This window comes from Megalobrama amblycephala, linkage group LG1, assembly GCF_018812025.1.
Source record: "Megalobrama amblycephala isolate DHTTF-2021 linkage group LG1, ASM1881202v1, whole genome shotgun sequence".
In the NCBI taxonomy this organism is placed as follows: Eukaryota; Metazoa; Chordata; class Actinopteri; order Cypriniformes; family Xenocyprididae; genus Megalobrama; species Megalobrama amblycephala.
In genome coordinates, this window is record NC_063044.1 from 30317390 (window position 1) to 30344660 (window position 27271).

Consider the following 27271-nt stretch of genomic DNA (forward strand, 5'->3'; position numbering starts at 1 on the left):
TGATTTGGATCATGTTACATATGGTGACAGCACACTGCTTTAAAGGAAAGGAATGAAAAACGGCATAATGTCTCATAATCGTTGGAAGTCAAAATCAAAAACAAAACTAAACCACATCCCTAAGTCATTCTTGAGAGCAAAAGGGCCCCTACGCAACTTGCATACTTTGCCTAAAGGGAGAACCGGCACTGGCCACAGGCTCTGCACCATCCTACCTCTGCTCTCTCTTATGAGTGTACATCCAGGAGCCTGTGGTCGGTAAGTGAGCGGCACCTAGTGGTACCATCACAAAACTCTCAAGAACATTTATGTTCACTGTTCCTTGCTGGTATCTTCCCAACCCTTTCCAGGATAGCTGCTTCCTGACAGTTTTCAAGATGCTGCTGAAATGTCATCATTTCTGTGACCACTTAACTGTAAATATATTTATTTATTTATTTTACAATTAAGTTCATTGAGATATTGTTTAAAATGTTAATTTTCAAAGGGGGTGTACTCATTTACGCAGAGCACTATATTACTATATTTTATAGCACTATATATATTTCACTATATACTTTACTATATTACTTTTTCTATGCTTTCTCTATTTTTTAATCCTATGCATATCCTGAGCGAAGGCTGAAACTTTGTTTTACTACTGTAGCACTTCTCATGTTTTTTGCCTCTTTAAAATGTATCACTTGTTTTCCTCACTTGCAAGTCACATTGAATAAAAGTGTCTGCTAACTGTAAATTTGAGTTAACAAAATAAAAAGTTATCTCAACTTTTGGGAGCAAGTAGAAGAGGGCGGAGCTTTAACAGCTCGACAACAACAAAGCTGGAGAATCTCACGCAGCCAAAATGAGGATTGTCAGTAACGGTGTTCAGCCTTACATTGTTCAAACCGGAGTCGACACTGATGGAGAGACTCAGGAAGAAGTTACAACTTTAAGAGTGAAACTGGACGTTTCTGAATGGTTAGTGGATAAATTGATGTAGTTGCTGTGGAGTTGATTCAACTCATCCACTAGCATGTGCCGTCATGTTCATCTTTTGGGTTGAATTGACCCTCGTTTGTGAAGCAGTCCGGTGTAAAATGACAGCATGGTAACAACACTCTACTACAACAACTCTTCCTCTTCTCTAAAGCAGCCCAACATGGCGGAGTTTATGTAAATTTTTGGATTTTTTTTATGTCACTAACCTGGGACGAAGCTTATTGTAGTCCCTACCATCCATTTGTTGTAGTCCTTAAACAGAATATTATTCTATATATTATTATATATTCGTAACATTGCAGATGTTGTTTATGATCAAACAGCAACATTACACACTATAAGTGAAGTTCACAACGTCATTTCGGGAGGAGAGAACCCATCTAATCTTTCAATTAGTGAAACTCAAACATAATCTCAAGAGGAGGGAACCCTAATCTTTCAATTACATCCAGAGCATATAAGCAGCCACTCACCCCGCTCTGGCATCAGTTGTTTCGATATCCCTCCACCTCCCCGACTCCACCACATAAATTAAGCATCTCATCTATCGTACTCCTCTTCCATGCACTAGTAGTCCCTGGGGGGTATATCCAAGCTTGAGTTGAAGCTGCTTCCTCGAGCCCCTCCACAGCGGACAGCAAGCCAAATACGCTTAACCTTATTAGCTTAAAGAATTTATGAGGAAACGAACTTGTGAACTAAAGTTAAAAAAGTGAAATCATAATCAACCACCCTTTTAATTTTCAACCCTAGAAGAGAAACAAACTGTAACAAAAACTTGTGAACTTATATGAAAATTATGATTGTTTTTTATTTGTGACAATATGTTTACAATATGTCTTACAAAAAAAAAAATCCAAAAGTTAGAACTAGAAATAATTTGTTCTATAAAAGTTGACATTTTCATCACGACTGAACAAAAATCAAGATGCATCATTAGAATGTGATCTGAGATTGTCTTTTTCTTTCTGAAATCAAGAGCTAAAATATGGAGAGATTTACTGGGAAAAAGCAAACATTTTAAAAGGAAAAGCAATATGACATTTCAGAGGCAGCTTACAAAAGACAAGATGAAACATCAAGCTGAACCAACTTATTACATTAATCAAATCTTCACTGATTTGTACTATTTATAATTTATGAATTTACTAATTGTAATCACATTAATATAAGGCTTTCAATAGTCCCATGTTTAAAAAAGCACTACACATGATCATGACAAAAACACAGGTGCCTTCAAATGTACTTTATACACTTACTTGACTGTTCAGCATGAAAATCATAAGAAAACTCGAGGCTAAAACATCTTATTACAATTAAACATCATGAAAGCCCATCACCTTAAAATAATTAAAAGCATACATACATGTATAAAGTGCATGGGAAAATTATTTAGACCCACTGAAAATGTTATTTTATTATAAATTGACATACACATTTTACCAATAATTTTTATTGCATATTCATCTGCTCTAAGTAAAGCCAATATTAGGTGTTTCTGAGTAGATATTCAAAAGAAAATGAAAAACTGAAATATTCTACTTGCATAAGTATTTAAACCCTTCAAATTAATATTATTTCTAGCCCCCTTTTGCGATACTAAAATCTTTAAGATGTTTTGGCAAGTATCTATCAGCATTGCACAATGACGGAGTAATTTATATATCTCAACAGATTTGTTCGAGGACTTTCAGGTTGGTTGTAGTCAACTACACTTTTAAAACAGCACCACATATTGTCAACAGGACTCTGATCAGGACCTTGACTGGGCTGCTGGGTAGTATATGACTGGGTGGGATATTCACCTTTTGGTTGAGCCATGTCAGTGTTGCTTTCCAGGTTTTTAATTTGTTAAAACCAATATCAGTTTAAAATAATTATTTTTGAGAGTAAAACTATCAAGAATGGAGTTTCACACACAAAAAGTTCAATATATAGATTGTTTTTAGTAAACTGCTCAAGGGTCTGAATACTTGTGAATGTAAGCATTATTTATAAAATATGTATAATAAAATCTAACAATCATTAAATGGTTTATTTGTAAATATTAGGCTTAGATGTTCATTTGAGAACATACAAATCAAATCCTCATTCAATGCCTTTGGCCTTTAACTCATCTTTCACTCTCTTCAGGTAGTCAGGGTCTGGATAGCCGTAACTGTGGACAGAAATAAAATAAGAAATATATGTAAATACACACAAATTCAAATAAACCGCTGTTTTTACATGAAACCCAAATAAATATGAAATGTTTGATTAGTGGTTTTGCAGAACATGACAGACAACTGAAAGCAGAGTTTACATGAACTCATACCTTTGAGGTCCACCAGATCTACTGGTCTTATGATGAATATCATTCCAGGTGACCACATTATCCATGCCGGAAGTTGTTGATTTCCCGACAGTAAAGATCAGTTTCTGTTGAAAAGCCCTCTGCAGCAGTGTGAGCACTTCATTTCCTTCACGATTGTCTGGCAAGTACGCTTGACGATTTGTTCCATTATAATATTTTCCTGGGTTTGGATGCTTCTCCTAAAAATTATTTTAAAAAGATTTATTACTGTGACATTATGTAAAAACAGAAAAGGATCTACAAGGAGGTCAGATCAGGGAGGATTCTGGTTATAAATAAGCTAATGAGAAGTTTCCATTGTGTGTTTTAATTGTTTTTCTGCATTCTTGCTTCCTCAGACATCAATCCTGCTCCTGGAGGGCCCTGTCTGCAAGTTTACTCCACCCACTCTAACACACTTGTAAAGCCTTGTCCAATTACCCACACTTGCGGTCTTCGCACTTGACCACTTGCCTACTTACATGACATATTTCCTGTATTTGGCTCAAGTGTTCCAGTGGGCATGAAGACCGCAAGTGTGTGTAGAACTTTTGATTACCCGATGGGGCACACTTATAGTCTTGCAAAAAAATGCAAGTGTTTACAGAGATTTTTTTTTTTTTTTTTTTTTATAATTATTTTCAGTACTTTGCATTTTAAAATACACTTCTAAATGTCTGTTCAGTGGTCGCTATGTAACTAACAGAAGACACAATATTAAAATTGTGGTGCTTCTTTAAGTGATAAAAAGCAGTTGCAAATGATGTACAAAATACACACAGCCTTCCCATCTTTGCATCAATAAAATGTGCAACACTTTATATTTTACTACCAAATTATATGTAATACATAATTAATTTAACTTACAGTCATCTCACGATTTCGGGGCATGTGAGTTCCCGAACATAATGCATGATGGGATATGCTTATTCAGGATAGTGTGGGTTTAGTGTGCATTTAGGGCACTGCATTTTTACATGGGACAGTCTTGCGCACTTACTTCCTGTCGTGTGCATGAGCTCTCAAGTGGCCAAGATCGCAAGTGTGGGTATTTGGACAGGGCTAATCTGTTTATATTTTAGACAAAAGAGTCTAGAACTGCTGATACATGACCTTGGTCATTCACTGCCTAAACCAGGATAATTGTTTCATCCGGATAATCAATGGAGATACGCTTGGAATCAGTCCATATGTGGAAATTTTATCTATTTCTTAAAGTTTATCTATTTCTTAACCAATCAGAATCATTCAACCTGAAGTAATGACGCAGCTTAGTGACCTGTGTAAAGTATAATTGCTGTGGTTTTGTGAATGTGCAACAGAGTGTCACACAAACTCCTTGTGAGTTCTGAAGCTGACTTCTGCTGATGAAACTGAAAACTGTTCACTTCAGTAAAATTTTCTTTAATTTATTTATTTATTTATTTATTTTTTAACTCTAACTCCTGGTCTTCATTCATCATGTGATCCTTAGGTCATTAACTGTAAAATCCCCTACAGTGCTTTTGTGTTTTCATTGTTTTTCTGCAGTTCATGTGCTTGCTCAACAGCAATCCTGCTCCTGAAGGGTCGCTGTCCTGCAGAGTTTAGCTCCAACCTGCTCTAACACATTCACACATGGAATTTTCTAGTAATCCTGAAGATCTTGATTATCTGGTTCAGGTGTGTTTAACCTCTTAGCATTCCTGTAAAATTTGCCTAAAGCATCTAAAAAGGCATACCCGAAGTAATTTGCATGCTGTTCTTGAACCATTTGGAGTATGGTTTTGGTCTCTTTTGCAAGGTACTATGTGTACCACGGGTGGCACAGTGGAACGCTAACAGATTAATTAGGGTTGGAGTTAAACTCTGCAAGACAGTGGGCCTTCAGGAACAAGAATGGACACCCCTGCTCTACAAAAGAGCTGGTGTTATGGAGCCCATGTCTTCCAGCCTAGAGGAATGATTTATTGTGAGCACAGGGTCATTCTACAGAAACGTTCACTTTTGGTATGACAAAATGTCTTAAAATGTATTTCTTTTTCTAACATTTAAACTTAGACCACATTATTATATTACACTTTGACTTTATGAGTACACATAAATGACAGCCTAATGATTCAATTAAATGTTTTTTTTTTTTTTTTGTGCATTTATTTAAAGACTGCATGTACCCGTTTTTTTGTCACTGGTGTTACCATACTTCTCTGGCATTTTTAAGCATTTTTATGAAATATTATTTCTCAATTTTTTCAGCACATGCAGTCAGAGTTACAGAATAATAATGATAATGCAAAAGATAAGGAGATTGTGTTTTTTTTTTTATTTTAATCAGGTTAGTTAAAATGTGATTGAATGATGATAATTCAATTGTGCAACCATGTATTTGCTATAACAATGAAAATATTTGAAAAACAGTTATAAACAAGTAATGATGCAATCCTTTAAATCTTAATTCTTGAGTGTAGCAGAATTCAATGAATGTTAAATTATTATCCTGTCACATATGATGCATTTTATTTAATGTGACAGACAAAAAACAGTAACACCAGTGACGTATACATAAGACCAAAGATCCTTATTCTTCAACTATAATTAAGTAGATGAGACTAAATTTTACATTTGGTATACAATCAAAGACTATCATTGACACTTAGTGAAAGCAGTCAGTAAAATATCATAAACAACATTTAAAAAATGTCTGTAAAATACACTGTCTGTAAAGTCGCTGCTTCTCAGCTGCACTCAATTTAGCCATATCTGACCAAAGGAGGATACAATGAGAAAGAAAAGTTAGAATCACGTAATCTTAGTGCTATTTTATGAAAATAACTAAATGAATAGCTTTAAATAAAGTTTATCTATAAACGGGTAACACCAGTGACAATTTTCATGAAAAATGCATTTTACAAAATGGCTGCTGCAAGGTATCAATCCACATGTTGTCAATCATGATATATTTACTAAATTAAGTAGTTTAATCCATTTGTATTCTAGTTTTAAAATTTCCTAACAAAGTAAAGTAGGTCACACCAGTGACTTCAACTAAAAGCTTCATATGAAATTATGATTTTCAAATTAAAATTTCTGATAACTGAAAAGAGACAGTGGACTCTCCATTGGCCTTTCTTCATTGATCTTCAAGAAATAGGAAGAAGGAAGTCAAGTGATGTCATCAGTGTGATTTTTTTATTTCAAAATAAGAGATTTTTGTTAAAGGTAACACCAGTGACACAACACCAGGGGACCACTACATTCATTAAATATTTTATAATATTTCACGAGTTCGTTTCCTCATAAAATCTTTAAGCTAATAAGGTTAAACGAATTTGGCTTGCTGTCCGCTGTGGAGGAGCTCGAGGAAGCAGCTTCAACTCGAGCTTGGATATACCCCCCCCCCAGGGACTACTAGTGCCTGGAAGAGGAGTACGATAGATGAGATGCCTAATTTATGTGGTGGAGTTGGGGAGGTGGTGGGATATCGAAACAACTGATGCCAGAGCAGGGTAAGTGGCTGCTTATATGCTCTGGACGTAATTGAAAGATTAGGGTTCCCTCCTCTTGAGATTATGTTTGAATTTCTCTAATTGAAAGATTAGATGGGTTCACTCCTCCCCAAATTACGTTGTGAACTTCACTTATTTGCCATTTGTTTTTTTTATGTCATTTACATTATATATTTGATAGTTATGTATACATTATTGTATTTGAAATGGTATAAAAACCTGTTTGTGAGCTCAAAATAAAGCATTTTCCCTCTGTACATGACTGTGGGGACGAGCACTTCTGTGGTGTTTGGAATTTTTAATTAAAAATTAATTAAAAAACAAATATTGCCACATTGATGGCTCAAGAAGGTTTAATTGTTCAAATAACATATTGTTTCATATTAAAATATAAAAAAATTTTAATCCTAAAGTGTATTTCGAGTGTAATATTTCTGTAAAGTCAAGGGACAGAAAAGTGGACGTTTCTGTAGAATGACCCAACACAGTTGTCTGACATTCTGCAAAGTGCTCTGATTTTGTATATTGTGATATTTATTATTATTATTTTAATTATTATTATTCACAAGCCAGTCACAATTCAGTTTTACATATTCTTACCGTTTGATAACCACTAGGAATGCTGTAGGTGATTTCAATAGTTCCACAATGTGAATATCCAGGGAGACTCCAACTGCTCTGTGTTACCTTCATTGTTCCATACGGTTGGTTTCCCTCCAATATCCCATACACTTCCTTACACACAGGACAGATGGATCCCAGACTCTTCTCTGACATTCTTATACATTCCCGACAGAATTCATGTCCGCATTTCAGTTTTTTCTTGTCGGTGAAGCTGTCCATACAAATAGCACATTTCTCCTCTTCAGCATGAGCATCTTTACTCTCATGTCCAGAACTGTGTTTTGAATCTTCATTGAATCCAGTATCTGCTTCACTTTGTCTTCTAAGATTCACTCCCTCATCCTGCACTGATCCTCCCACTGCTCCTGATCCATAATTAGGCGTCTGATTCCATTTGATTCCTCTTGCGTGAGGAATGTCCCCTGAGTAACCAATCGATTTCTTCATCTTGTCATCAAACACACTCATCTTGAGAATCTTCTCAATTTCAGCAATGGCAGGACCGAGGTGCTCTGGCAGTCCAACGAGTCTCCAGCGACTCAATACATCTGCTGCAACAACAACACAATGATGCTCCTGCTGAAGCTTTTCTACTGCTGATGCCACAAGAGTTTTGTCTTTAGGGTTTTTGAGTTCACAGGTGACAGCGGCTGATGCGAGTTTCTGGTAGAGTTGTGTTAAAGCTCTGATGGCATGCCTTTCAAGATTAATACGTTGAACTCCATTGGATCGAGCTTGAACTTTAATGGTTACATTTTTCTGCTGTTTTTCTGCATTAAATGTCACTCCATACTTTGTTTCAAGCTGTGATAATTGATTCTCATAGGAAAGTTTCATCAGATCCCAATAAACCTTGTCCATCTCAAGATGAGTAGGAAGATCCCTTATGTCCATGTCCAATGAAGCCCTGATTTGTGGAGAAAAGTTGTTGTCTACATCCATTTGACTTGACTTGTCATTGAATTGGCTTTCCACTCTTGTTTCTTCTACTCCTCTTTTAATTACATCTGTAAATTTCTTCGGTCCAAAGAACATGCAGTTACTGGCAGACATGGTGAACATCATCCTTGACTCCTCTGACTGGATGTGACGAAGGGCCAGCTTCACACCATCTGAATCCATGTGATTATGATTAATGGCAGCATCACTAAAACTATCCACACATCCCTGAACAAGAGTCTGAAAGTCTGCAGAGGCTTTAGACACAGAATCAGGCCTTGATCTCTCAGTAGAATTGACTGAGACTGACACTTCTGCACAAATTTTGACTCCGTACTGTTGCTCAATTTGCTTCAGCTCCTTTCCAAAAGTGTGTTGCATGTACCAGGACAGAGAGAGAGGGAGAGGGAATACAGCTGGTGTCTCATGTGTAATTCCAGCAGTGTTAGTGGCCTCAGCTTCATTTGGAGCTCTATTAGATGCAGCAACATCCTCAACATTATTAGTGTCTTCTGATGCTGCAGTCTAAAAACATATGATGGGATTTGATTTAAGGATTTTGAACCCACAGTGAAATGAAAAAAAAAAATTATAAAACCAAATTATTGCTACAAGTCATTGAGTTTTATTATTATTATTACATCTACTACTACTACAACTAGTGAACTAAGAGTCTGAACAGAAATACTGTAGTTTAACAGTTGACTAGTATAATGTGTATTGCAGGGTTCCTCAAATCTTGCCCTAAAGGGCCAATGCCCTGCAGAGTTTAGCTCCAACCCGGATCAAACACACCTGAGCAAGCTAATCAAGGTCTTGGTGATCACTAGAAAATCATAAGTAGGTGAGTTTGAGCTAAACTCTGCAGGGCATTGGCCCTCCAGAGCGAGATGTGAGGCTTCATTTATAAAGCGTGTGTATGCACAGATTTGATCTTAGAGAGTATGCTTAAATCCCTGCCAATGCTCATATTTATAAAAACTAGGGCTGCCCCCTAAAAGTTGACTAACTGTTGACTAGAAGAGGCATGGTCGAGCAAGATTTTATTAGTCGGTTAGTCGCAGAAAAAAAAATCTCCACAGGAAGTGGCAAAGTCACACAGTCCATGAGGGAGAGATTGTTAACAGCATGAAATCCAAACATTCGCCTATCGTTCATCATTTATCAACCTCAAATATGGCTTCACTTGAAACATGTAAGTAGTAGCAACTTCAAGTCTGTTTGCTGTTAGCCTAGTCCTAGATAAATGTACGCTATTATTTGGGGCATATCCAAGTGTTTGTGTGGAGAGCGTGCTTACTGCATGACATGGAGGCGCCGGTGCGATCACTTGCATTAAACTTAAAATACTCCGTCATTTTAGTTATACAGATAGGAGTAATGTAAAGGGTCCACTTTTATTTCTGTAAACTCACAATAACAGCAAAACGTTGTGCTTTTGTATAATAAAGACAACAGTCAGGATGTGCTTTCTGCTGTCTCGGTCTATGTGAATTTGAGCACAAAATGAACTCAGCGTATGCTTCCCTCACAGACACAAGAAATTTATCCATAGAAAGCTTGAAATGTCTACTTTTAAACTAAGCAATTCAAGTGGAAAATAACTATTCTCAGATTATGTAGTATGAAACATGCATACAGGCGCATCCACTACTGCGGAGATGAGTCAGCATTGTTCTGCAGCCGAAAACACAGAAAACATAATCAATAAATTATTAAAATGTTTAGACAGTCGCCTTCTGTTTTTTTTCACTACACACTCATAATCATTATGTTTTCCGGTGTGCTGTGGCAAGCTTTATGTGTGTGTTTGAGCGCTGATTAGGCTATGTACTATATATAGGCAATTGAAGGCTTGCTATTATGATTTATGGCTTATAATATAAATGCGTGATTAGTCGACTAATTTCTTAAATAAACGACTAATTTCTTAAATAGATCCATGTCAGGATCTGAGCAGACGTACCCACTTTTCCTTGTCAGATCACAGCAGGTTTTTGGAAATCTAAGCTATTCCTGAAGCTTGCCATTCTAAATTAAAGGATTTGGATGATGACTGGTGATCTTTTAAATGTAAATGACATTAATTAGGTGTCATTTACAACATGGAGAGAACTGAAACTATTTAGCTGCGCGCACGTTCAAGATCATTTGCGATTTATAAATTTCACATCTGAAAGAGAGGAGTATTCTCGCTTTTTATGTGTACGTTCATTCTATGAATCACATGTACGCACATCTGAGAAATTATCATAAGATCAAATTTAGGGCGGTTTCTACACAACATTTTATAAATGAGGCCCCTGGTGTATTGTAGTAGGTCAGGCAGTTTTCTTTGGTTATACACATGCTTTCTTGTCTCAGTGATCAAAACCTCCAAAAACAGATGAATAACTGATGGGATGATTGAACACAAAATAAACATGGTACCTTTGGTGACGGAGCTCCATTATCCTTTAGCCTGGACTTTTGTAGAGCAGTCACAAAACGTGCTTCATAAGGACAAATCTGTGCAGCCACAGACTTATCCTTGTCTTTAAACTTCAAAGATATAGAAGTGTGCTTTTTTAACACTTCTAAAGCTGCAGAAAAAGTGAGTACATTTTAATGCAAAGCTCTAAAACAATATGAAATAATACTAATAATTCACTGAAATTGAAATGCAATTGCCAGTGTCAGGAAATGTTACTGTAACTTATAGACCAGTAGTTCACAAGGGAGATGAGAACCACTGATATAACCACTGTTATCTGGGATGAAGCCAAGTGCAGTTTATTTAAAATAAAATAAAATAAAATAAAATAAATCAGTCACCAGATGTACATCAACAGGAAGAAACGATTTTGTTTTAATTACAAACTGTTCTTGGCTGGGAATTCTCAGCACGGTTGGCTTGTAGAATGTGTGTAGTGACGTTGACACTCAGGATTGGTCACTTGTTTGTTACCTGGCTTGTGACCTAAACATCCTCCATAACACATTACCAAGGCAATGACTGGCACATTTGTATTACATTCCCAGGAGATCTGTTATCAGAACCACAGTGGAAAATGAAACCATGGCATGGAATAGAACGGTTAAACAATGAGAATGGTTTGGCCCTACGATGAAAAAGCGGCTTATTTTTCACACTGTATCTCATGGGCTTCTTCAATGTTAGAATCCAACTAAGCCTATTCCATCACAAGGGTGTGTTTTCTTCAGATTCCCAATCCCAACACTTTTAGATGTGAAAGGTCTGTGGAAGATGCTTTGGAAATTAATGATTTGGAAATGCCTGTGGTTTGAATTGAGGTTTCTTCATTCACAGATACAATTCCGGAAAATCCAAAATATAAGCTATTTTAGACGTGAACCAGTCAATCTCAGATACCCACACCATTATAGCTAAGCTTCTACAACACTGTGAACTCATATCAAGTTTCACAGGACTCAGACGCAAGTGGAGTGCTGCAGTAGTTGAGCTACCGAACGTTCATTACATCAGAAAAAACATGGCAAAACTTTTTAATTTTTTTTTTTTTTTTTTTTTTTGCACTGTCTGGGGTAAAAGTGTTTTAAGGTTTTAAAAAATATTATGCAATGAACAATGTACTGTACTGTGAGCTTACAGATCAGTTTGAATATGTGTGAATTTTGTTGTGTGCAGTTGTTAGTTGCAGTGTGTAATAATGAAAATATTTCATACTCATTAAAGCAAAATAAAACTGGCAGAATCAGACTATGGATGAAACTGTATCTTCAAAATGTAACACTTCCATTACTTACTCATTACATCTAAAAAGTAATTAATAATTTTAATGATTGTTAGCAGTAACATGTTACCCCCAACACTGGTATTTGCCCTACTCTATTAAAGGGATAGTTTTTTAATTGTTCAAAAATTAATATTCTCTTTTAATTCACTCATCTTCATGCCATCCCCGAAGTATATGACTTTGTTACTTCAGATAAACACAAACAGAGATTTTTAGGAAAATAATCCATCTCTGTGAGTCCATATAATGCCATGGAATAGCTGCCACTCAGTTGACACTTGAAAAAACACATGCAGAGATCGTGACAATAATCCATATTGATTCATCCTCTGGTGTTGTATGGATTAACAATACATTTTTTTCTGTTTTTCAAGCATCAACTGAGCGGCAGCCATTCAATGGCATTATATGGACTCACAGAGATGGACTACCCTAAAAATTTTTGTTTGTGTTTATCTGCAGAAAGAAATTCATATCCATTGGGGATGGCAAAAATAATATATATTTTAGTTAATTCAGATACTACTGTAGCATCCACAAGATTTAATTTAAAAATGTATTAAAGTGAATTATCATAAATCATATCACCTCTTGATGGAGTTATCTCCACCTCTGCACAGGACTGATCATCCATGAGTTCAAGGCTGAGGACAGATGGTTTTCCTTCCAAGCTGGACAAACAGCTCTGAAGGGCTTTCTCTAATGTTGCTCTCCATCTGTCTGGAAATGGTTCTCTCCAGTCCACTTTGATTATAAATGTAGCAGTATCCTGTGGTGCTGAAGGTTGTGGCATTTCAACACCGGATGCATCAGTGTCCTGTTATAGGGAAAATAATTATGAAAGCAGAATCACATGTCAGAATTTCTATGTGAAAAAAACTTTCATATCCGTGTAGTTTATAGATTTTTTTAAGTAGAAAAGTAGCAATTGTAGACCATAAACTACACCACAGCATTAGTACTAAATGTTTCCATATTTTATACTGTTTATCCCATAATTTTCATTTTTGACAAATGACTACAATAATAAAGAAAAATCTGAGCTCCTGCATCCTGGTGCCTGCATCAAATGATCACATGATGCAGGAGAATCCAAGAAACAAAACAGTCTTTAATAAATCCGTCACATATACCCTGACCTCTCGGTTGATTAACCCAACCCTTGCTTACTCGAGGTATGCAGGTTCCAAAAATGTATCTTTGAGTAGGTTCAGCCAACCAGGAGTATGTTCACGGTTAACACACAAGACATTCTCAACAGAGCGAAGAATCAATGATTCACAATGGAAACAGACGCTAAGAAAAAGCATGCCATTCTACTCCGTTCTTCTTTTGTTTTGGAAAAAAGAAGATCCATATAGTTATATACACATTTCATATTATATATATATATATAACTATATAACAAATTTGGTTACATTAATATAACTATATTAATCATATAATTCACACCTGAGTATCTATCAGGTTATGTTCAGAGAGTAAGTTGCTATGGTTACTTGAAAGTTACCTCCGTTTTTAGCTTACTTACTCTTAAACATACCCAGGTATGTCACATAACCTGCTTTCTGGAATACCCAGCTGAAGGCTTAGGGAACATTTAGATGACAACGATGTACTAAAAACAGGTTTGTCTTTGTACAGATGTTATTAAAAAGATCCGTTTACGCAGATCCTTGAAAATGACTAAAAACGCTGTATTATGCATTCAAAGCCAGTAGTTGGTGATGTGACTTTGTAATGAAAGACTAAGTGCTTGCGCACATACGCATTCTTCTACAGAGCACTCGCACCAAACGAGCATGCCTATAGACTGAATATGTAATATGCATGTGCATGCCGTCAATGTTTTTACAGATCTGCGTTTTCGTAGTTTACACAGAGATGATAAAAAATTTGCATTTTCAGGCCCCCAAAATCCCACTGTCATGTAAATGAATGGCCAAAACACATAAAAAGTTTTCCATTTTTAGTTGTCATGTAAACGGCCCCTTACATAAGGGAGGTTAATCAACAGAAACTGAAACAGGTGCATAACAATCAGTAACCGAGGAAACTAACTAGTGGCGGGAAAATGAGAAAAAAGAAAACAGGTACAGGAAATGAAAGCTTTTAGAATAGGTTCTACCAGGAAGACTTTAATGCCACATAATTCATTCATAATAATAAGGGAGTGTTATCATAAGGGGGTATTCAAGACAGTATCATATAAAAGTGACATTATTGAAAATTATTGATATTCTGATTGGATAATGATCTTCAGTAAATTTATAGCTCTTTAGTCAATACCTCTTCTGACTGTGAGTTTTGCCGTCCTTTTGCGAGGTTTTGAGGCATCGTGTCATTCAGAGGTGGCTTTGAGTTTGATTTGTGTGCTCGATCCTTTGTGAAGTCTAGATGCTTGTCATCCTGATGTGATCTAGAGCCATGACCTTCAGTGCCTCCTACATGCGAGTCCTAACATTTGGAAAATACACCATCTTGAAACACCATTTAAAACTATTTTAATTACACATTTTAAATGAAAAAAATGTTATTTATAGTTAAATTTCAAAGCTACAGAGCCCCGCATATGACATGCAGGGAAAAAAGTAAATCCTGCTCACAATTTACTCATTCATTCTCTTGATATACTAAATTGTGCACATGCTTTATAAATCGCGGGACTGACTTAGTAAAGCGTTCCATTTAAACACATTGCAAGAGTTCTGCCAGTAGTGGGCACTCGTGAAATGACGCACATCTGAGTCAACGAGACTGAGGGAAGTTAGCGAGGGAAAGTCATAAAAGGTTGGACTTGTGCTACCTTCATGTGCAAGGGCAGAGAATGCACTTTTTGCATGACCTGTCATTTTATTCTTAAATATAATGAGGCGATCTAAACATTATGGAGCGCTCACTCTTGTGTAAAAATGTTTCATTCATACTGGAAGCCAGAGGGCGCTCTCTTGCAGAATTTCCAAAATGGTTTCATAGAAGTAATTCAGTTATTCGCATAAAATGTTATATTGTGTATTTGATTTCTTATTAAAAGCAAATTGATTTCAAATTAAAAAGAAGAGATGAGATTTTAAAAAAATCTATCAATTAGACAAAGGTCAGATGAAAACTAGTATTACACCCGACATTTCTAAAAGAAGCATGTAGAATAATTAAACTATAAACTCTACATTTTACTAAAATATGGATTAGAGGTGATAAACTCGATATTTCAGTATGTGATACTCACCTGATCATCAGGACCCCGTATTTTCTGATCATAACTGCTTGAATAAACTGTGAACTGATGAAACAAGAAGAATATTCCATATTTTAATATCAATACAATCATTAGTCCTTTGGGAATTTTTTCATTCACATCAGTAATTTGCAACTGTGTTCAACACTGAAAGCAAAATACAGTATATTAATATTCAGTATTGACTTATCTATATTGAGAAGTGAACTGTTCCAGTGACTGAAGAACAATTACTTTGTAAACAAAACTAAATTATATGTATTATTTATTTAATCAATCACGTAAATACAGAAGCCTGCAACGTTTACTATGTCAACTGCGTAGAAGACTGACATGGGAGAGAAGAAATTGTTGAATAAAGTCATTATTTTTGTTTCGTTTTTGCACACAAAAAGTATTCTTGTCTCTTCATAACATTAAGGTTGAACCACTGCAGTCGCATGAACTGTTTTAATGATGTCTTTAGTACCTTTCTGGACCTTAAAAATGTTGATTATATTGCTGTCTATGGACGAGTCATATAGCTCTCGGATTTCATCAAAAATATCTTAATTTTTGTTCTGAAGATGAACGAAGGTCTTACGAGTGTGGAATGACATGAGGGTGAGTAATTAATGACAGAAATTTAATGTTTTGGTGAACTAACCCTTTAAATACTGAGGGAGGGAATGTCCTGCTGAGTTAAATTCTGAACTCTAAACTGGTGTGAATTAAATAATACTGGAAAAACACCAGTATAAAGACTGGGAGCAAAACAACAACAACAACAATAATAATAATAATTTAATATTATTCAAAAACAATTCTGTTTTATTTTATTAGTTAAAGTGGTTGCATTGATGTATCTTTGCAAATTGTAAAAGCTTGTAAAATAATAACATAATAAACAGGTGCCTATGTGTATTCTAATAACGCAATTCATTTTATTTGGTACAGTATGCTTCAGCATCCATCCATCTATCCATACTTCCAACCATTCTCCAAACCAAATTCTCTCCCCCTACACTAACCCTACCCCTCTGCATTTTTACATTTTCAAAAAAACATAATTTAGTATGTTTATTAATCCATTTCCCCCATGAGGACTGCTGGCTGGTCCCAACAATGTAGGTGATCTCAGGTTTTACTATCCTTGTGGGGACCATTTGGACCCCACACTGTAATATAAACCTGTACATATACAAATGCTGGTCATATAATTAGAATATCATCAAAAAGTTGATTTATTTCCCTAATTCCATTCAAAAACTGAAACTTGTATATTATATTCATTCATTACACACAGACTGATATATTTCAAATGTTTATTTCTTTTAATTTTGATGATTATAACCAACAACTAAGGAAAATCCCAAATTCAGTATCTCAGAAGATTAGAATATTGTGAAAAGGTTCAATATTGAAGACACCTGGTGCTACACTCTAATCAGCTAATTAACTCAAAACACCTGCAAAGGCCTTTCAATGGTCTCTCAGTCTAGTTCTGTAGGCTACACAATCATGGGGAAGACTGCTGACTTGACAGTTGTCCAAAAGACAACCACTGACACCTTGCACAAGGAGGGCAAGACTCAAAAGGTCATTGCAAAAGAGGCTGGCTGTTCACAGAGCTCTGTGTCCAAGCACATTAATAGAGAGGCGAAGGGAAGGAAAAGATGTGGTAGAAAAAAGTGTACAAGCAATAGGGATAACTGCACCCTGGAGAGGATTGTGAAACAAAACCCATTCAAAAATGTGGGGGAGATTCACAAAGAGTGGACTGCAGCTGGAGTCAGTGCTTCAAGAACCACTACGCACAGCTGTCGCATTCCTTGTGTCAAGCCACTCTTGAACAACAGACAGCGTCAGAAGCATCTCGCCTGGGCTAAAGACAAAAAGGACTGGACTGCTGCTGAGTGGTCCAAAGTTATGTTCTCTGATGAAAGTAAATTTTGCATTTCCTTTGGAAATCAGGGTCCCAGAGTCTGGAGGAAGAGAGGAGAGGCACACAATCCATGTTGCTTGAGGTCCAGTGTAAAGTTTCCACAGTCAGTGATGGTTTGGGGTGCCATGTCATCTGCTGGTGTTGGTCCACTGTGTTTTCTGAGGTCTAAGGTCAACGCTTCATGCTTCCTGCTGCTGACCAACTTTATGGAGATGCAGATTTCATTTTCCAACAGGGCTTGGCACCTGCACACAGTGCCAAAGCTACCAGTACCTGGTTTAAGGACCATGGTATCCCTGTTCTTAATTGGCCAGCAAACTCGCCTGACCCAACAATGCAGAAGAGCTGAAGGCCACAATCAGAGCAACCTGGGCTCTCATAACACCTGAGCAGTGCCACAGACTGATCAACTCCATGCCACGCCGCATTGCTGCAGTAATTCAGGCAAAAGAAGCCCCAACTAAGTATTGAGTGCTGTACATGCTCATACTTTTCATGTTCATACTTTTCAGTTGGCCAAGATTTCTAAAAATCCTTTCTTTGTATTGGTCTTAAGTAATATTCTAATTTTCTGAGATATTGAATTTGGGATTTTCCTTAGTTGTCAGTTATAATCATCATCAAAATTAAAAGAAATAAACATTTGAAATATATCAGTCTGTGTGTAATGAATGAATATAATATACAAGTTTCACTTTTTGAATGGAATTAGTGAAATAAATCAACTTTTTGATGATATTCTAATTATATGACCAGCACCTGTATCTGACAGTCTCACACTATACAGTTTAGTGTCACCAGTTCACCTGTTCTACTTGTCTTTGGATTATGGGGGGAACAGGGTGATCCCGAATGAAACATATGGAGAACATGTAAACTCCACACAGAAAGTGACATAATTATGATCCTCAGTAAATCTATAGCTCAAGCTCTAGTCTTTAGTCAGCACCTTGTCAGGCAGAGAGTATTGCCGTTCCATTGAGAAGCATCGGCGCATTGTGTCATCCTGAGTTGATCTAGAATCTTGACCTGTAGCGCCTCCTGTAAGTGAGTCCTAACATTCAGAAAAAAAAAACAACACATTTTTTATTAGACACCTTTCAAAATATAATTTTAATTATACATTTAAATGAAAAACACAACTTGTATAGTTTGTATATATGTTTTACTTTTGTTTGTTTCAAAGAATCTGCTTTCTATTAATTAACCAATTAATGAATTAATTTCTAATTTCTTCTTATTATTAGGCCTGATCATTCAAAATGCTTTCAGTGGCCCATGACACCAAACAAAGAGTTTAACTGTTATGTGTGAGCAGGGAAGAATACAGATGAGGATCACTGGGGATAAAAGATGAGGATCATAAAGAAGAACTAAACTAGAAATAGGTGAACTATGAAACACATGGAGAACATGTAGACTCCACACAGAAAGTGACATAAATATAAAATTGATATCCTAGTAGGATTATGATCCTCAGTAAATCTATAGCTCAAGCTCTAGTCTTTAGTCAGCACCTCATCAGGCAGTGAGTATTGCCGTTCCTTTGAGAAGCGTTGGCGCATTGTGTCATCCTGAGTTGATCTAGAGTATTGACCTGTAGCGCCTCCTGTATGTGAGGCCTAACATTCAGAAAAAACATCTTGAAACACATTATTTTAATTATACAGTTTAAATGAAAAACACAATTTGTATATTTCAAAGAAATGTGTCAGGACAAGAAGTTTATGTCCAGTTCCCATTGCTCAAGCAATACTTTGATTGACTGGTTAATTTATTTGACACAATCAATAATAGATACAGTCAGGAGTGTGTCTCAAACTGCAAGCGTCAAGCTAAGCTGGGTTACCACAATCACCAGTTATTAGAGCCAAAATGAAGAGATTTTAAGTAGATGAGTATGTTTTGAGATGTTATGTTTTAAATGTGTGTTTAAAGGTTGTTGTGTGTTTTGCACTTCAAAATAAACAATTTTCAAATAAACAATTTTTTCCATCAATCAATTGGAAAAAAAATAATCTAAAACAAGAATGTAGAATAAAGTATAAACTCTACATTTTAGTAAAATATGGATTGTATATTTCGGTATGTGTCTGGTACTCACTTGACCAGTATAAACCTGCTTTTGCTCATCATCTCTGTTTGATGAAAGTGTGAACTGTTGAATTAAGAATGTTCAATACAGTTAATCATTTCTTGCTATGAGTACAAGCAAATCAGAAAAAAAGATGAGAAACCTGCAGAATTACACAGATAATGTGCATATATATTGTAAGATAAATAAAATTCAGTCTTGTGGAATGGTTTTCACTCCCACTAGTAATTGACAACTGTGAATGACACTGAAGCTGATGGGTGCTTTCGAAACGCTGCTTCATGGAGCTTCAAAACCTTTGTGAATCTTGTTTCAAATCAGTGATTCGGAGCATGTATCAAACTGCCAAAGTTACATGATTTCAATAAGCAGGCTTCTATAAGTCATAAAAAATTCTGAAATTTCAATGGTTCACCATTAGGGGCAATCTCAGTGAACTCATGAACTAGTCTATATGTTTTTTAACTGATCTCAGATCAGTTATATACATTTGTAGACGTTTGCAATGACACATTTGTATAATAAAAAGGGAAGAGCATTAGTTAATTGTCTCTTAGTTGTCTGAGTAGCCAAGCCCTCCTTAAAACAGAAAAACAAGCCCTACAAATGAATAAAGAACACTTATTATACAGACACTTCATATTTAATGGTATAAGATGATTTGTAATTTGATTTGACTTTAAAGAATACATTTGCAATTGCTTTGTAAAAGGTGCTTTTATGCATGTTTGGATTGAGTTTTCATTTTTGACCAGCAGGTGCTGCCAGAAAGTAGTGTTTTGAGTGTTTTTCAATTGATGGTTCAATTGATTTTGAGTTTTGAAAAGCTTTGTTTCTCCCATCACTAACAGAAGCCAATTCATGCTGGTTTTCATGGACTTTCCAGTTTGCTTTCCTTGTTTCCTGTGTTTTTGTTCCTGTTGCCTTGTTTCCCTATGTTTCCCGCTACTCATTTGCTACCATAGTAACTGATTATTGTCACCTGCCCTTCCTCGTTATCTCCTTTGTATTTATTGTTTCTGGTTGTTGTCCATTATTGTCTTTGCTGTTGTGAAGCTGTGTTACAGTCTCTCCAGTGTATGTTTTGGATTACCTGCAGTGTTGCCAACTTTGCGATGTTTTTCTTTTTTCCAAAAAAGTGACTAGCAACAAATCACAATGGTAAGCTTGTAATAATGATTTATAATTCGAGTGTTACTGGTGGTTTTTTGCGGTAAATTTGAGCATCCCGCCGATCGTCTGTGTGTCATTACGACACATCTGTTTATTTAATCACCATTGGCATTGGCATTTTTGTCAGAACAAAAATGGGCAGATTTGTTATTTACTTTTTCAGATAACATTTTCCAGTTATAATTCTTATTTTGGTCATACTTCCAAGACAACAATCTGTGTTACCAAAGTACACTTCCAAAGTGAGTGACACACATTCTCCTCAAAACATTAGATTAATCCACACTGAGGAGTCAACCCACATAAAGATGAGAATTCCACAAATAACTGCAATTGCAGGTTTCAAACTGAGATGGCGACAAAGAGGCAAAACTTACAGACTGCAGCTTTAAATAATATATGTGATTAAGTAATGTGTTGTAGCACAGACAATTAATGAAAGTATTTCTTAATGATTAGAGTCATAAATAACAGAAAGCAAAAGTGTATTCATAAACGAGCTCAACTGAATTCTAGCTCTGTCTCGTGATGCAATTCAATAGTACCTTCATGTACTGAATGAGCAAATGTACATCAGTATCTACCTTATGATCATGTCCAGTTCTGAGAAAATCGTGTCCATTAAGGCTGGGAGGCTGTGCAGTGATTACATTGTCAGTGGAAGCCTGAGAGAATGAGAATCTTCTCAGTTTGTGGGATTACAGTAAACTATAAGTAGGTCATTTTTCTTTTCAAGAATTTTTTCATGTATTTCATTTTACATTTACTAAGAAATGAGTTACAAGTAATAAAGTGTAAATTTCAGTTGTGTCTTGTACTCACATGACTAGTAAGCTGACTGCTCTGCATTGTTGAAGTTTGCAGGCTTGTTGAATCATTCGATGATGAGGCCTGGTGAATTAAGAAGAATGTTCCATATTTTAAATTTGAATACAATCAATAATAACCATTGTAATCTATTCTCATTAAATTTCACAAACTAGCAAACATTCTCAGATATCATAATCATATTGTGATTTATTTAATGAGAGCAACTGACCCAGGAAAGTGACCAAGAATGCCATTTTGAACCGACATGTTGGACGAGTCACTGCCACATATGGCAGATGTAGCTGTTCCATTATTTACGTTGTTTACATTGCTGTGTTGTACAGTTTATATGCTGTAAGAATTAAATGATCTATTTCTTATTTTTATCTTGAGTCTTGTTCTCATCCATTCAAAGGGCATCTTTACACGGCAGAGTTTGCCGTAAGTTATAAAAACAGCCATAGAATTATGTAGAAGAGAAAGAAGACATATCTTAGCTTCCTAATATTCTCTTGAACATTTTTTGCAGTATAGATGTCTGATGAAATTATCTATTAGCATTTCTTGTTTTTTGCTAAATGTCAATAACACAATAATGTAACATAGTTATATATATATATATATATATATATATACATTTCATTCATTAATACAATTTATTGTTTAAAAAATTGTAATAAAATATGACAAGATCTCAGAGTTAAAGATGTTTTTAAGGCCCTACCTCGTGCAAAGATGATGTATATTAATATTATTCCTTTCAGTACACCTAATAATAGTCTTTTATCAGTTAGTAAAGACAGTTTCAAGTAATATTGCAAAAATGTATAAAACAAAACATCCTCTTTAGCACCTTTAAACTGTGTCAGATAATATAATCTTAATTATGTCAGATAACACAGTTAGGTCCAAGTGTCTGAATAATTTTGGTCCCATATTTTTATCTGTTTTACTGGTCGTCCACTGTATAAATAATTTTTGGGCATAAATGTTACAGTTTACTTTATTTTGCTATCCTCACTTACATAAATGAAATGTCTGAATATTTTTTGTTTGACTATATACAGTACAGTCCAAAAGTTTGGAACCACTAAGATTTTTAATGTTTTTAAAAGAAGTTTCGTCTGCTCACCAAGGCTACATTTATTTAATTAAAAATACAGTAAAAACAGTAATATTGTGAAATATTATTACAATTTAAAATAACTGTTTTCTATTTGAATATATTTCACAAAGTAATTTATTCCTGTGATGGCAAAGCTGAATTTTCAGCATCGTTACTCCAGTCTTCAGTGTCACATGATCCTTCAGAAATCATTCTAATATGCTGATCTGCTGCTCAAGAAACATTTAATGTGTACAATTGTACAAAATATTTGTGTACAATATTTTTTTCCAGGATTATTTGATGAATAGAAAGATCAAAAGAACAGTGTTTATCTGAAATCTAATCTTTTGTAACATTATAAATGTCTTTACTGCCACTTTTGATTGATTTAATGCATCCTTGCTGAATAAAAGTATTCATTTCTTTAATTTCTTTTCAAAAAAATAAAAATAAAAATTCTTACTGACCCCAAACTTTTGAACGGTAGTGTATAATGCTACAGAAGCTTTGTATTTCAGATAAATGCTGTTCTTTTGAACTTTCTATTCATCAAGGAATCCTGAAAAAAAAAGTACACAACTGTTTTCAACATTGAAAATAATCATAAATGTTTATTGAGCAGCAAATCAGCATATTAGAATGATTTCTGAAGGATCATGTGACACTGAAGACTGGAGTAATGATGCTGAAAATTCAGCTTTGCATCACAGGAATAAATTACTTTGTGAAATATATTCAAATAGAAAACAGTTATTTTAAATTGTAATAATATTTCACAATATTACTGTTTTTTACTGTATTTTTAATTAAATAAATGTAGCCTTGGTGAGCAGACGAGACTTCTTTTAATTAATACAATTTATATATTAGCACAGTTTGTTTGTTGTTTTCACTTTGGGACATCCGGAAAGCTTATTAGACTGCCTTAATTTTAAGACCTAATGCATTTTCTCCCACATTGTAAAACTGCACCGTTTACATATTGTGCACACACACAGTAATAGATAATAGACAACATCCACACACTACTTTATTGTATTGTATTCTACAGTCCACGGTTCATCAAAGAAATAAAAAAGTCACTCAATCCACACAGCAAAGAGACTATAATTGAATTGAATAGCGAGCAACATCACCTGTGAAGTGTCCGGTGTTTGTGGTACATCATCAGGGTTACTCACCTGCCCATCAGTCTATGACAATACAGAAGAAAATTACATTAGAGCAATAATGAAAGAGAACCATATAAATAAAGACCTATATTACAATATTAATGCACCACTTCTTAACTGTAAATAATTTTAAATGCTATATGTCCATGAATGGATGATATTGTTTCACGCCTTTTGAATGTCTTTTACACTACTATTGTTTCCCCCTCACTCTTAAAAATAAAGATTCTAAAAGGGGTTTTTGCAGTGATGCCACAATAGAACTATTGTTTTCTTAATGAGAACATTTTAATAATCTAATGAACCTTTTTCCACCATAAAGATGCTTTTGTGCAATCGAAAGGTTCCATGGATGCAACCATCAATGTCAATAAAGAACCTTTATTTTTAAGAGTGCTGTTTGAAAAAAAAATAAATAACTGAAAATTACTTAGTTGATAAATTAACATATGTGTGATTCATAAATGAATAATAAAGTTATTCTGTTACTCACTGGTAAAGAGTCAGTTTCCATTGGCTCTGGTTCCTGTGACATGACTGCGAGAGAATCTCCAAACAGCAACTGAAACCAAACTTGGGCTTTGATTAAATAATCAATACCCAAATAAATATGAGTGTAATTCACAAACAAACTGTAAATAATCCAAACAATTTTGCAAATTGTAGTTCAAATGTATAAGACAGACCGGTAGTTTGAAATCTTAGTGAACACCAACAACAATAGAGGAAATAAAATATGGCGAACATCAGATAGTCTACCTTTAAAAAAGTATAGATGTTAAAATGAATCCAGCATTGATGTCGAATGCTTATTTTGTGTAGTATCGTTTGTGTAGTTTTATGTTATCTTAAAGACTGAAGCGATTAAAGAGAAATGAGTTCACTTTCATTTTCTTTTCGTGTTCAGACACACACACACACACACACACACACTTTTAGACATTTCGTTACAATTCGATAGGTCTTGAAGATGAATGTCCATCTTCACACATATCTGCTCACATTAAGCTTTTTATACTTTAGTCTGAAGACGTCAGGGCTGTCGATGTTCATAATGACGGTTCTTATATTTACAGCGCAGTTCAGGGTTTCACGTACAGTATGTCGCTCGACAGTAACATCGACACATTAAAGAGCAAATAAAAGCACAAATCTACCTTTTAATCTTGTACTTACCGAGAAGAGAGCTGTGAAGTGTGAGCTGTCGACCTCTGTACTGCACGACTCAACCCGACCGACTGGTTTTCCACTTCAGAGAACGAAAGCGAAAGTTATTGGAGGACATGAGGCAGCATATGATAACAATGTTTGTTTAAAAGACGATTTTTACATCTCTAGCATATTGTATCTATGGCCTATATTAAACATCCGTGCGTTTATTTATACATAACATATACAAAACATAAGAACCATTAACACAAGTTATCCTTATATTATTGAGGTTATTATCATTTGAAGGCTGCTGATATTTCATAAACACCCAGTCCAAAGAAAAATAACAATAACCTGGAATTTATTCTGTATGTTAAGACTTGATTGATGGTGAGGATCTGAGAATCATTTGTGACTATTTTTAGTCTTTTGAGTTTCAATAACTCTCTTCCTCATTCTCTTTAGCTGAGAAAATATCCAGAAGGTAAAACCAAATTAGCAGAACATCTCAATTATGTGTGGATTACAACTCTGTTAGAATGCATTCTTGCAATAATAATAATTATAAAAAAAATCTCCAGACATACTGTACAAGTTTGATATTTACTTAAGTGTCATGTGACCTCTCAATTTCATTTCATTAGCCTACTATGTTATCAAAAATGTTAGGTTATTATACACTGCCCTCCAAAGGTTTGGAAACACCCCTGGCAAAGTGTGGTTTTGGACGATATCAGTATAAATCCTTATCATTTTTTGGTGCAAATACATTACAGTAACTTGACATTATCATTGAAGACCAGCAATAATAATTTTCATTTTGATTACATAATAATGGCAATATAAACATGTCAAAGTCAGACATGCCCCTTTGCCAGCTGTGATGCTGTTACTGGTTTAAACTTGGCCCAGGTTTGTAAAAATTTTTTGGGTCAGCACACCTTAATAGCTTCAACAATTGATTGCCAATTAAGTTTAGAATACAATGAACCAATCAGAACCCAGTTTAGGTCAGTTAGCTGCTAATGCTGGATACGTTTTTTCTATGTATAAACTGTTTATGTAATAAAATATGTTTTTGTAGTTTGTGTTGTCCCTTATCAGTGCAAAATTATCACAAATTAAAAAGGATTCATGCTAATATTGTCCAAAACCCCACTTTTCTAGGGTGTTTCCAAACTTTTGGACAGCAGTGTATAATGCATTTAGAGGTTCTTTTTCTTCTAAATTTATGTATGGCTAGCCCATAATTAACATGGTTCTCTTAATATGATAAATGTTTTATTAGTTGTTTAAATAGCTGATACATTTGATGCTATTCGTGAGTGTTTATCAACTACTAACGTACACTATAGTTGTTAAACAATACATTTTACAGTGCCAATACAAAATAGTGATCCATTCTGACCAACTCTTCAGTTCATGAGCTCCCCCTATCGGTTAGACATGTGGACGACATTTAGCACTTAAAGGGACAGTCCACCTAAAAAGTCATTTTCTCACCCTCATGTTTTTCCAAACCTGAATGCATGTCTTTCATCTGCGGAACACAAACGATCATTGTCAAGAACGCTGATCTCCATTGTATGGAGAGGAAATAACTATAGGATCTTTGGAAATTGAAGATGAAGAAGATAATGCTGCAGATTAAGTGCTCTTTCACAGATCTGAAACCTGCTCTAAAATCATGTATCAAAACAAAGCAATATGAGTGGAATCAGAGTAATTATGTGAAATCAATCGTGCTGTTGAGAACGAATCATTTGCTTTTCATAACCTTTGGAATCGAGTTATTTACATGCAATGCATGATAAGACACACAAGACTTGCACACAAATATATCAGAAAAATCCGCCCAGTGTTTGTCAAATATATTTTGTTGGACTGTAATATACTCCTTTGAGAAACTCCTTTCTACAGTATTTTAATTTCGTATAACTAGTAGTTTGGGTCTGAATAAGCTAATTTAACAGTAAAATTGCATGATTAAAACATTAATCATGGTGGCAAACGTCACTTCACAAACTGACCTAGAGCACTCTTACTGCAGGAGAAGATACTGCTGTGTGAAAAAGAGGCTTTCAAATCTAAAGCTGTTAAAGAGCTGATGGACCTTCCTTTGGTTTTACCCTGAAAACAGACCTCCTATTGCTCACCAGACTCCTGAGTACAGAAGAACTGAACAGAGCTGCTGAGAACATTGATCTTTGGACTGTTAAACTGCTGTTATCATAAAGCCATGATGTAACACTCCAGCAATAACAGATACAAACAAACAAAAGTTTACAGGCTGTAGACAATTAAGATCACATTACAATAACTTAAAGGGATAGTTCGCCCAAAAATGAAAATTATCCCATGATTTACTCAACCATTTTACCCACAAGCCATCCTAGGTGAACATGACTATCTTCTTTCAGATAAAAACAATCTGAGATATATAATTAAAAAATATCCTTGTTCTCCAAAGATTTATAATG

At 35.2% G+C, this 27271-nt stretch overlaps 1 protein-coding gene across 7 annotated transcripts; it reads right to left on the reverse strand.

Moving 5' to 3' along the window:
• Positions 1 to 1759: 1759 nt before the first annotated feature.
• Positions 1760 to 24966, reverse strand: LOC125267383 (E3 ubiquitin-protein ligase DTX3L-like). 7 transcript variants are annotated; one of them, XM_048188978.1, is made up of 15 exons: positions 24816 to 24966; positions 24133 to 24201; positions 23649 to 23660; positions 21372 to 21440; positions 21134 to 21214; positions 19386 to 19439; positions 18799 to 18903; positions 18231 to 18335; positions 15349 to 15402; positions 14409 to 14576; positions 12708 to 12936; positions 10792 to 10943; positions 7399 to 8886; positions 3296 to 3513; positions 1760 to 3139 (listed from the first exon to the last, which is right to left on the reverse strand). In XM_048188978.1, the coding sequence occupies exons 2-15, from the start codon at positions 24172 to 24174 to the stop codon at positions 3070 to 3072; spliced, it is 2847 nt and encodes a 948-aa protein (XP_048044935.1). In that variant the 5' UTR covers positions 24175 to 24201; positions 24816 to 24966; the 3' UTR covers positions 1760 to 3069. The 7 variants fall into 7 exon arrangements, with proteins under 7 accessions (XP_048044935.1, XP_048044929.1, XP_048044923.1 ...); XM_048188972.1 differs by having other exon boundaries at positions 24133 to 24218; positions 24816 to 24965; XM_048188966.1 differs by having other exon boundaries at positions 23604 to 23660; positions 24816 to 24961.
• Between the last annotated feature and the right edge of the window lie 2305 nt (positions 24967 to 27271).